Source organism: Mizuhopecten yessoensis, unplaced genomic scaffold (genome assembly GCF_002113885.1).
Source record: "Mizuhopecten yessoensis strain PY_sf001 unplaced genomic scaffold, ASM211388v2 scaffold4403, whole genome shotgun sequence".
NCBI classification, from domain to species: domain Eukaryota; kingdom Metazoa; phylum Mollusca; class Bivalvia; order Pectinida; family Pectinidae; genus Mizuhopecten; species Mizuhopecten yessoensis.
The window spans coordinates 205,230-216,861 of NW_018405529.1; the positions used below are offsets into that span (position 1 = coordinate 205,230).

Here is an 11,632-nt window from a genome sequence, read left to right on the forward strand (position 1 = left end):
AACGGAAATTATATTTCTCAGTCAATCCCTAAGTACACGTACGTTTATTCGGCTAATTATTGGAGAATACCTGTCCTACGCTCATGTCAACATTATCAAACATTTCCGTGACGGAGATCAAGCCGACTTCTCGTCTCTTTGTGACCACGTCGATAAGACGCTTTCTCGTCTATTGTATGTGCTAGTACCGGAAGGACACCCGATCCTGGTAAGAGATAACGGTACAGAAACATGTCTTTCACCTTTTTCATGGCACCCGTTAAAATCATAGAAGTCAAATTTTCCAGCATCGAACTGATGTCTTGCGCTAATGAAGGATCATGGCAAACAAAACGAACAAAATACATTTATTTATAAAAATAAAATTGCTGATAAAATCAAAATCGTTTGATGTATAACTTTCATGTCTAATTGAAAATGATAAATTGAAATTGAAAAGACAACAAATAAGTGAGTGACCTTGTAATTGGAGAGGTTATCAAGTAATTTTATATAATCGGACTTTTCGACAGGATGGTGTTCACTATTATCCAAATCGGTTTCAGAGGCAGTTCCTATAGCTAGACAGGAAGTACACGCGGAGACACAGTGCAAGGGGAAATCAAATCTAAAGATGGACGACGAACTCCTGTCCTTGGATGGATACACGTCACGGAGTGCGCTTTCAAGGGAAAGTAACTCGCACTGTCAAAGATTTTGTATTACCTATCTGAGGCTGTTTTAGCAGTAATTCTCTGCAGGGGACTGTGCCAAAACATTATTTTTTTTATAAGATATGAGAATGGTATACCATGGTGAAATATCACTGTGAGTGGGACGTTATTATATTCACGATGGCGCTTTTATTCTTGTCCAAAATTGTTTATATGATTCACTATAAAATGTAGCAAATTAAAAACACAGCATATGTATTTAATTATGTCAATATGTAAAATGAAAAATTTGGGTTAATGCTGGGTGTGAGCTCCATGACGTGTATTAACAGATGTAGTTTGTATTAATCTCCAAAGGCGGTAGTGTACTAATGTGTACACTGTTTTTTTCTTCTCCTGGTATGTATTGTTACTGCATCTGGATCTTTCCTTATACATCAATTCAAAAAGAAAATAAACACATTTAATGAATATTTATGCTCTTTATAGAAACACTCCTGGAAACAAGATGTAAGACAAGTAGTTCCGGTATATGACGTCATCCGTTTTGTTGGTGTGCTTTTTTAAAAGTTATACGATATAACCGGAAAAAAAGAAGCCAAATATAAATTATTCAGAGTAAAAAAACCAAAAAAAACCCCACAGTAGATCTGACATCTGATGATGTCAAGTAGTTAACCAGTCAATATATCACGTATTCACAGCTATGTAATACTCAAATTGATATCTCTAAAACAGATGGACAAACTGTACAGCGTCAACAAAATGTTAATATAGAATGTGTGACACTTATAGCGTCAACAAAATGCTAAAAGAGAAGATGTGACACTGATAGAGTCAACAAAATGTTAATATAGAATGTGTGACACTTATAGCGTCAACAAAATATTTAAATAGACGGTGTGACACTTATAGCGTCTACAAAATGTTAAAACAGAATGTGTGACACTTATAGCGTCAACAAAATGTTAAAACAGAAGGTGTGACACTTATAGCGTCAACATAATATTCAAATAGAATGTGTGACACTTATAGCGTCAACAAAATATTTAAATAGAATGTGTGACACTTATAGCGTCAACAAAATGTAATATAGAATGTGTGACACTTATAGCGTCAACAAAATATTTAAATAGAAGGTGTGACACTAATAGCGTCAACAAAATGTTAAAACAGAATGTGTGACACTTATAGCGTCAACAAAATGTTAAAACAGAATGTGTGACACTTATAGCGTCAACATCATATTCAAATAGAATGTGTGACACTTATAGCGTCAACATAATATTCAAATAGAATGTGTGACACTTATAGCGTCAACATAATATTCAAATAGAATGTGTGACACTTATAGCGTCAACAAAATGTTAATATAGAATGTGTGACACTTATAGCGTCTACAAAATGTTAAAACAGAAGATGTGACACTTCTAGCATCAACAAAATGTTTAAATAGAAGGTGTGACACTTAAAGCGTCAACAAAATGTTAAAACAGAAGATATGACACTTGTAGCATCAACAAAATGTTTAACTAGAAGGTGTGACACTTAAAGCATCAACAAAATGTTCAAATAGAAGGTGTGACACTTATAGCGTCAACAAAATGTTTAAACAGAATGTGTGACACTTATAGCGTCAACAAAATGTTCAAACAGAAGGATATGAGTATAGTGTCAACATTTTTTTCAACCAGAAGGTGTGGCACTTATAGCGTCAACAAAATGTTTAAACAGAATGTGTGACATTTATAGCGTCAACAAAATGTTTAAACAGAATGCGTGACACTTATAGCGTCAACAAAATGTTCAAACAGAAGGATATGAGTATAGTGTCAACAAAATGTTTAAACAGAATGTGTGACACTTATAGCGTCAACAAAATGTTCAAACAGAAGGATATGAGTATAGTGTCAACAAAATGTTTAAAACGAATGTGTGACACTTATAGCGTCAACAAAATGTTCAAACAGAAGGATATGAGTATAGTGTTTACAAAATGTTCAAACAGAAGGTGTGGCACTTATAGCGTCAACGAAATGTTCAAACAGAATGTATGACACTTATAGCATCAACAAAACGTTCAAACAGAAAATGTGACACTTGTAGCATCAACAAAATGTTTAAAAAGAAAGTGTGACACGTATAGCATCAAAATAATGTTCAAACAGAAGGTGTGACACTTAAAGCGTCAACAAAATGTTCAAACAGAAGATGTGACACTTATAGCGTCAACAAAATGTTTAAACAGAATGTGTGACACTTATAGCGTCAACAAAATGTTAAAACAGAATGTGTGACACTTATAGCGTCAACAAAATGTTAATATAGAATGTGTGACACTTATAGCGTCAACAAAATGTTAAAACAGAATATGTGACACTTGTAGCATCAACAAAATGTTTAAATAGAATGTGTGACACTTATAGCGTCAACAAAATGTTAAAACAGAAGATGTGACACTAATAGCGCCAACAAAATGTTAATATAGAATGTGTGACACTTATAGCGTCTACAAAATGTTAAAACAGAAGATGTGACACTTCTAGCATCAACAAAATGTTTAAATAGAAAGTGTGACACTAATAGCGTCAACAAAATGTTAATATAGAATGTGTGACACTTATAGCGTCTACAAAATGTTAATATAGAATGTGTGACACTTGTAGCATCAACAAAATGTTTAAATAGAAGGCGTGACACTTAAAGCGTCAACAAAATTTTCAAACAGAATGTGTGACACTTATAGCGTCAACAAAATGTTAAAACAGAAGATGTGACACTTGTAGCATCAACAAAATATTTAAATAGAAGGTGTGACACTTATAGCGTCAACAAAATGTTCAAACAGAATGAGTGACACTTATAGCGTCAACAAAATGTTCAAACAGAAGGATATGAGTATAGTGTCAACAAAATGTTCAAACAGAATGTATGACACTTATAGCGTCAACAAAATGTTCAAACAGATGTGACACTTGTAGCATCAACAAAATGTTCAAACAGAAGGTGTGACACTTGAAGCGTCAACAAAATGTTAAAACAGAAGATGTGATACTTATAGCGTCAATAAATGATCAAATATGAAACATGTCAATTACACTGTAAACAAAAAAGATTAACATGAGATGGTACTTTTATAGTTTTAATGAATTACCGTATATGCTTACACTATGGAAATGATATATAGTTTTCATTTTCTATATGATAATTTGGGTAATTTGAGTAAATTGATTCCCTTTTTTCCTGATTTTTTTTTAAATTTTAGAACAACTCTTCTCAGTTGGCCTTCTGAAATTCTTTTGCACGTAAACAGAACTGAATTTTTAAAAGACAAACGAGTAATGACTTACTTTGTATAAAGTGGGAGAATGGTCTCATAATTCTAATATCGTTCGAGTTTCTTGCTGACAGTGTCTCTGTTAAGTTTAGTGGCTATATTTTTCTAGCAGACTGTAAAACAAATTGTGTCCCTCTTTTGCCTGACTTGTTTTTGATGTCATATGAAGATGAATTTATTAAGAGCTTTTCATGATTTGGTACCAACACGTAGTCCAGTCTTTGACCATATCGATCCTATATACCCATCTGAGCTTAACATCAAGGGCAACCAACAGGGAGGGCTTACTACTAAGACTTTCGAACCATTATGTTTCCTTTTCTTGATAGTAACATCATGTTTCCCTAGATACGGTGTACGCATGCGTCAGTTCATCAGTTTATTCCGTATTCAAGATCTGGTTCGCATACCGTGATTTCTTTGCTAGGTGTCGACTGCTGACAGAAAAACTCACAGCGAAGGGCTTCCATTGGAAACACCTGTTATTTCGTCAAATGAAGGTCGGTGAATTTAAGTATGTTCATACATGTGCCTTGGTGTTTTTTTGTCACTACCCAGGTTCTCGCTATGACGGCGTAACATTACTTGGATTTGACCCAGATTTACAAGGCGGGTGTCGAGTTTCCCGACCAGAAGGTATGAGAGAATCTAACCTTTGTGGAATAAGATCAGATGCTATCTATTCATTCTTTATTAGTCTGTAATCCTTTTGTCTACTTTCGTCATTACTTGTTAATACACTATTTGCTGGCGAGGATTTTAACCTATTTTCTCCTTTATTTAAGAAATGATGAAAAGATTTGTTTTTTCCTACCAAGATTATATTATTTGTATATATTTAGAAGGATTTGTATTAGTGTTAGAGATAATTTGTCCAACCGAAATCTTGCTTTCATCATTTGTTCCGCTAAATTTGATTTGTCGTAGTTTTTTTAAGTTCCCTGCGTGATAACGGACAAGGTTGAACTAAGTATACAGTGATCACCATTTTCCCGATTCGCCTAGATATGTTATCTGTTGTCGTATGTTTCTCGCTAGTTATAACCTCGCCTTATGGTAGAATCCGTGATGTGTCGACAAGGAAATTTTTCCCGAACAAAATCTGCAAAATGTTGTTCCTGTGTCAAACGATTATCGCCTTTGCCATTCTATACAATGTCAACAGAAATGTTAAACATCAAATACGACACTACATAACGTCAACAGAAATATTGAACAGCAACTATGACGCTATATAGCGCCAAGAAAAATATTGAACAGCAACTATGACGCTATATAGCGCCAAGAAAAATATTGGACAGCAACTATGACGCTATATAGCGCCAAGAAAACTATTGAACAGCAACTATGACGCTATATAGCGCCAAGAAAAATATTAAACAGCAAATATTTAACAATAAATTCAATAAGATTATTCAGTTTGGAAATATGTAATATCACAGTTTATCTATCTACACAACAATGGATGTAATAAACGTGTCGCAACGTTTCAAGACCGACTGGGTGAAGGTCTAGCCCCCTCCTCCATGACTCAGCTGATGTCCCCCTCCGCTCTGTTCATGTTTTGAATTCTACTGATTTTGATCGCTTCTTTGTTTTTTTTGTGTTTTTGTACTTTTCAACCATTTTGGCATCGTCCCAATCGACTTTGGGTGTTAGTGTGATCTGTTAATGCCGATTTGTTGTACTGGGCGGCGGATGTTTTGCGTGTGGACCTGGTAAATGTGATGTTGCTCATTTTCTCTACGTCCTTTTTGAAGTTCTTTCAGACGTGTACCAAATTTCCTCCCAGTTTCTTCTATATATGATTGATGACAACGTTTGTACGGACTTTGATCAATGGTCTCATCGATGCTGAAATGGTGTTTCCTCATCACCCGGGCATACACCTTAGACGTCACCTTCACGTCAGATATTGTGACCCAGCCTTTGTATTTCTTTTCCTCGGTCTCGGTTTTCTACAATCTGATTAAAATCATATGTTACATGGCTTCGTTAACTTCGTACTACGCCTGAACATCTGAATGTGCCGCGGTCAGGGTCACGTTCAAGTGATCTTTAGATGAACCAATCAGAGGCGCGCTGGCAAAAGTTTGCCAGCGAATCGGAATATCATGATTGATAGATAAATAGCAAGGGGTATCGAACAGACTAGTTTCCCAAAACAAATAAGGCGGCGGGAACTGACGTTTCTACGACGCCAAGGAAAACGTACCCATTGGGTAATAATTGCGTAGGCAACACCGCCATACAGTCTTTCTTCTCTAATAAAGCTTCGAATATCTTTTTCTGTTCGGGTTTCAGACGATCAATCTCAAATAACTTCAGAACTTTCGCATCATTCTTATCAATGTCCGCCATATTTGTTACAACTCCGAGCGCCATTTTGAAAGAGGGTCTCTGATGATTGGTCAAAGTTTAATGAGTATTTATAAATATAAAGGTCACCTGAACGTGACCCGCGGCACACTGAGATGTTCAGGCGGAGCCATGTGACAGATGATTTTAATCAGATTGGGTTTTCTATATTCTCTTTTCTTTTACAACTCTTTTTAATTTGTTATTTGGTCAGTCGGGGTACCTACACCGGTTAAGTACGTCTTCTATGTGCCGTTCTTCCATGTGTCTATCGTCCTGCTCTGTGATGATGTTGTTACATCTATTCAGGAGTGTACGTATGACTCCAAGCTTTTGGGTTTTATTGGATGGTGCGAATTGAAAGTCAGATATTGATCAGTGTGTGTCGGTTTGCGGTACACTAATAGTACAATACAATACAAATTATTTTATTAAAGTGTCACATGTCAATTTTGCTTAAAATACATACATGCAAGCATGATCTAAAATGTACAACAATATATGATTGACACCCAGCCTACTGAGGCTTACGAGACATCAATAGTTTGATGGTGCCGCTTTCTTTTCGGACGATGAGCGTGTCCAAGAATGGATGGTTCCGTCCTTTTCCTCCTCGTGGGTAAATTTAATGGAATTTGTTATGTCCACTTGGTTCAGGTGATCTGTTAGGCCCTGTACTGCTCCCTTTTTACTATTTCTAGGATGTCACCATCTTTCCACACAAACAATGTACATATTTAAAGTGTCGCAACGTTTCAAGATCGATTAGTCCCTTTGTCCTACCTGTAACCTATCTGATGCAGTGTGTATACGCTCCCTTGCGATAGGTGAAACGTCCCGGGTCGAGTGACATAAAACATACAATTTTGTCACATCGTTTTACAGGTACACACTACAAATAGCTCACTCAGTCATAGCTTGACAAAGGGACCACTAGGCCTTGAAACGTTGCGACACGTTTAATGCATGCATTGTTTGAGTAGAAAGATAAAACCTTCGATATTATAACAATACAGCAACATCAGAAATATCAAACAGCAACTAAAAACAAAAATACTACACAACGTTGTGAGAACAAGAGTGAGAGCCCAATCACGTGACCAGGCTTAATCAAATAGATACAATCGTACATCTTGTTCCTAATCAGATAGTAATAAGATAATGACTATTGTCGGACAACATGATATTCAAACAACTGTGAGACAACGATAGCCGAACACGGAAACTAGCTTTGTTTCGCGTACATGCGTGGTATAGTCGGGTAACCGTGAGAGAAAGTCTCCGTAATTATCCTTGTCTCAGTCGGGTAAGCTAGTAATGTTCTATCTTGCATCGCATAGTCAAGTTCAAAAGACCTGAGGACTGCCGTTATTGATAAACTGACATAAGATCACCCAAGTTTATTATAAAGACACGTGAGTTGTGACGTGCCGTCAGGTGATTCTGATCTGATACTCGTTACGTATCAGATAGTTGGTACTATTGTTCTTGTTATGTGGCGGATATATTTGATACTCGACACATTATTTTATACTCGATCTGTATCAGGTATTTTATACTAGGTTCTGTGTTATACTCGATCTGTATCAGGTATTTTGTTACCAGGTTCTATGTTATACTTGATCTGTATCAGGTATTTTGTAATAGGTTCTGTGTTATACAAGATCTACAAGATCGGTATAAGGTATTTTATACTACGTTCTGTGTGTTATACTCGATCTGTATCAGGTATTTCATAGTAGGTTCTGTGCTTTATACAAGATCTGTATCAGGTATTCTATACTAGGTTCTGTGTGTTATACAAGATCTACAAGATCGGTATCAGGTATTCTATACTAGGTTCTGTGTGTTATACTCGATTTGTATCAGATATTCTATACTCGGTTCTGTGTGTTATACAAGATCTGTATCAGGTATTATATACTAGGTTCTGTGTGTTATACAAGATCGGTATAAGGTATTTGGTACTGGGTTATATGTGTTATACAAGATCTACAAGATCGGTATCAGGTATTTTATAGTAGGTTTTGTGTGTAATACTCGATCTGTATCAGATATTCTATACTAGGTTCTGTGTGTTATACAAGTTCGGTATAAGGTATTTGGTACTGGGTTATATGTGTTATACAAGATCTACAAGATCGGTATCAGGTATTTTATGCTAGGTTATATGTGTTATACTCGATCGGTATCAGGTATTTTGTAATAGGTTCTGTGTTATACAAGATCGACAGGATCGGTATCAGGTATTTTATACTAGGTTATATGTGTTATACTCGATCTGTATCAGGTATTTTGTAATAGGTTCTGTGTGTTATACAAGATCGGTATAAGGTATTTGGTACTAGGTTCTATGTGTTATACTCGATCTGTATCAGGTATTTTGTAATAGGTTTTGTGTTATACAAGATCTACAAGATCGGTATCAGGTATTTTATACTAGGTTATATGTGTTTTACTCTATCTGTATCAGGTATTTTGTAATAGGTTCTGTGTGTTATACAAGATCGGTATCAGGTATTTGGTACTAGGTTCTATGTGTTATACAAGATCTACAAGATCGGTATCAGGTATTTTATACTACGTTCTGTGTGTTATACAAGATCAGTATCAGGTATTTTGTACTAGGTTCTGTGTATTATACAAGATCTGTATCAGGTATTTGGTATTAGGTTATGTGTGTTATACAAGATCAGTATAAGGTATTTGGTACTGGGTTATATTTGTTATGCAAGATCTACAAGATCGGTATAAGGTATTTTGTACTAGGTTCTGTGTATTATACAAGATCTGTATCAGGTATTATATAGTAGATTCTGTGTGTTATACAAGATCGGTATAAGGTATTTGGTACTGGGTTTTATGTGTTATGCAAGATCTACAAGATCGGTATCAGGTATTTTATACTTGGTTCTGTGTGTTATACAAGATCTACATGATCGGTATCAGGTATTTTATACTAGGTTCTGTGTGTTATACTCGATCTGTATCAGATATTTTATACTAGGTTCTGTGTGTTATACTCGATTTGTATCAGATATTTTATACTCGGTTCTGTGTGTTATACAAGATCGGTATCAGGTCTTATATACTAGGTTCTGTGTGTTATACAAGTTCGGTATAAGGTATTTGGAACTGGGTAAATGTGTTATACAAGATCTACAAGATCGGTATCAGGTATTTAATAGTAGGTTCTGTGTGTAATACTCGATCTGTATCAGATATTTTATACCAGGTTCTGTGTATGATACAAGATCTGTATCAGGTATTATATACTAGATTCTGTGTGTTATAGAAGATCGGTATAAGGTATTTGGTACTGGGTTATATGTGTTATCCAAGATCTACAAGATCGGTATCAGGTATTTTATACTAGGTTCTGTGTGTTATACTCGATTTGTATCAGATATTTTATACTCGGTTCTGTGTGTTATACAAGATCGGTATCAGGTATTTTGTACTAGGTTAGGTGTGTTATACTCGATCTGTATCAGGTATTTTATACTAGGTTCTGTGTGTTATAATCGATTTGTATCAGATATTTTATACTCGGTTCTGTGTGTTATACAAGATCGGTATCAGGTATTTTGTACTAGGTTAGGTGTGTTATACTCGATCTGTATCAGGTATTTTATACTAGGTTTTATGTGCTATACTCGATCTGTATCAGGTATTTGGTATTAGGTTATGTGTGTTATACAAGATCGGTATCAGGTATTTTATACTACGTTCTGTGTGTAATACTCGATCTGTATCAGGTATTTTATACTAGGTTCTGTGTGTTATACAAGATCAGTATAAGGTATTTGATACTGGGTTCTATTTGTTATACAAGATCTACAAGATCGGTATAAGGTATTTTGTACTAGGTTCTATGTGTTATACAGGATCGGTATCAGGTATTTTGTACTAGGTTCTGTGTGTTATACATGATCGATTATTGTGATCAGAGTAGATTTAAGCTGACTGTGCTTTGTATTGTATTGGGAAAATAAGCGGAAAACTGACAAAGCTCGTTTCTTAGCACCATTTACAGTCACCCACAGGGGACATCATAGTTCGTTACTCCACACGCTGTCTCCAGCTTCAGCCGCTGATCACCTTTCATAAGTCATTTGTTTTAATTCGGAACATCTCATATTTACCGATTTCTAGTAAACAACAATTTTAAGAGCAACAACATAAAACAAAAGGCAATCTATATTTAGTAACAGTAAATACCCATTTTATTCCTTTGTAATACTGTCCTTCATCGACATTTTTTTCAGTGCCGACATTGTATCGTAATACATATGCATGGCGATAAATAGTAGGTGTCACACAAATACAAATCGTGCTTGCAATGTCATCATTCATGACCTTTCGGTAACAAAACGACTGCATAAGACATTGCGCGAGTCAAAATAACAAATTACAAAAAATAGTTCCACGAATCTTTCACAAGAATAAGGTATGAAAAAAACCCTAAGAATACCAAATTGCAAGCAAAAACCTAATTTGAACTAAAAGTTGATAAAATTCATGGAACATATGGACTTATTATGGAATTATTTAGACGGCAACCATGGAATAAGAACGAAACGAATAAGACAAAGTGTTCTTGAAGGGTTAATGTGTCTTTTAGATGATTCCTCGCGTCATCAGACAGATAACCAGGGTAGTGAAAACGGAGTATATCAGGACCATAATGAAAACGTCGATAGTTATATCGCCCAAGAAAATATGCTTTTTCTCAATCAGAAAATGATGGCGACCGTAAATTAATGCATTGTCTTCAGCAGCACGCAACTCGCACAATCTTGAATTAAAACAGTGTCCGTCAGCATTCGATATCTATCACGTTGACCGTGATATATCAGCAAGCCAATGGTAAGTGCTGGAAGCAAGGATGTCGCTATCAAAAAAGGGAAAGTTCTTTGTTTGAGAACAACAGTAGTCGTGTTAATCATTCCGCTCAGTACTTCCTATTGATAATTTTTTAAGTAAAGATAGAAGAAAACGGGAATAACGACGAATCTGTGGTGTCGTTCGATCAACGTTGTTAATAAGTTTCTTGTTTATTAAAGATAGCATATCGTCCATCAGTCTCATACAAAATCAAAACCGGATCGGTCAAGGGTATGACAATAGTCTGCTGGACAGTCATGCCAATGAACTAAAAATATTGTCAAATTAGTTAGCAGCCATATTTGTATCGCCGTTCGACTTTCTAGGAAAGGAAACTCTCTTTAAAAGAGAACATAGGCGTTCTTTTAACTATTTATATGTTATGCTAGCATACAAA

The 11,632-nt window shown here is 35.5% G+C and overlaps 1 protein-coding gene across 1 annotated transcript in view; it reads left to right on the forward strand.

The window, feature by feature from the left end:
* The first annotated feature begins 613 nt into the window (after nucleotides 1-613).
* The window catches only part of LOC110448950, a 25,000-nt gene continuing 13,981 nt past the window's right edge, over nucleotides 614-11,632 (forward strand). The window contains exons 1-3 of the mRNA XM_021495472.1: nucleotides 614-674; nucleotides 4,549-4,626; nucleotides 6,563-6,698. Coding sequence (XP_021351147.1) covers nucleotides 614-674; nucleotides 4,549-4,626; nucleotides 6,563-6,698 — 275 coding nt within the window. The remainder of the gene's footprint in view (nucleotides 675-4,548; nucleotides 4,627-6,562; nucleotides 6,699-11,632) is intronic.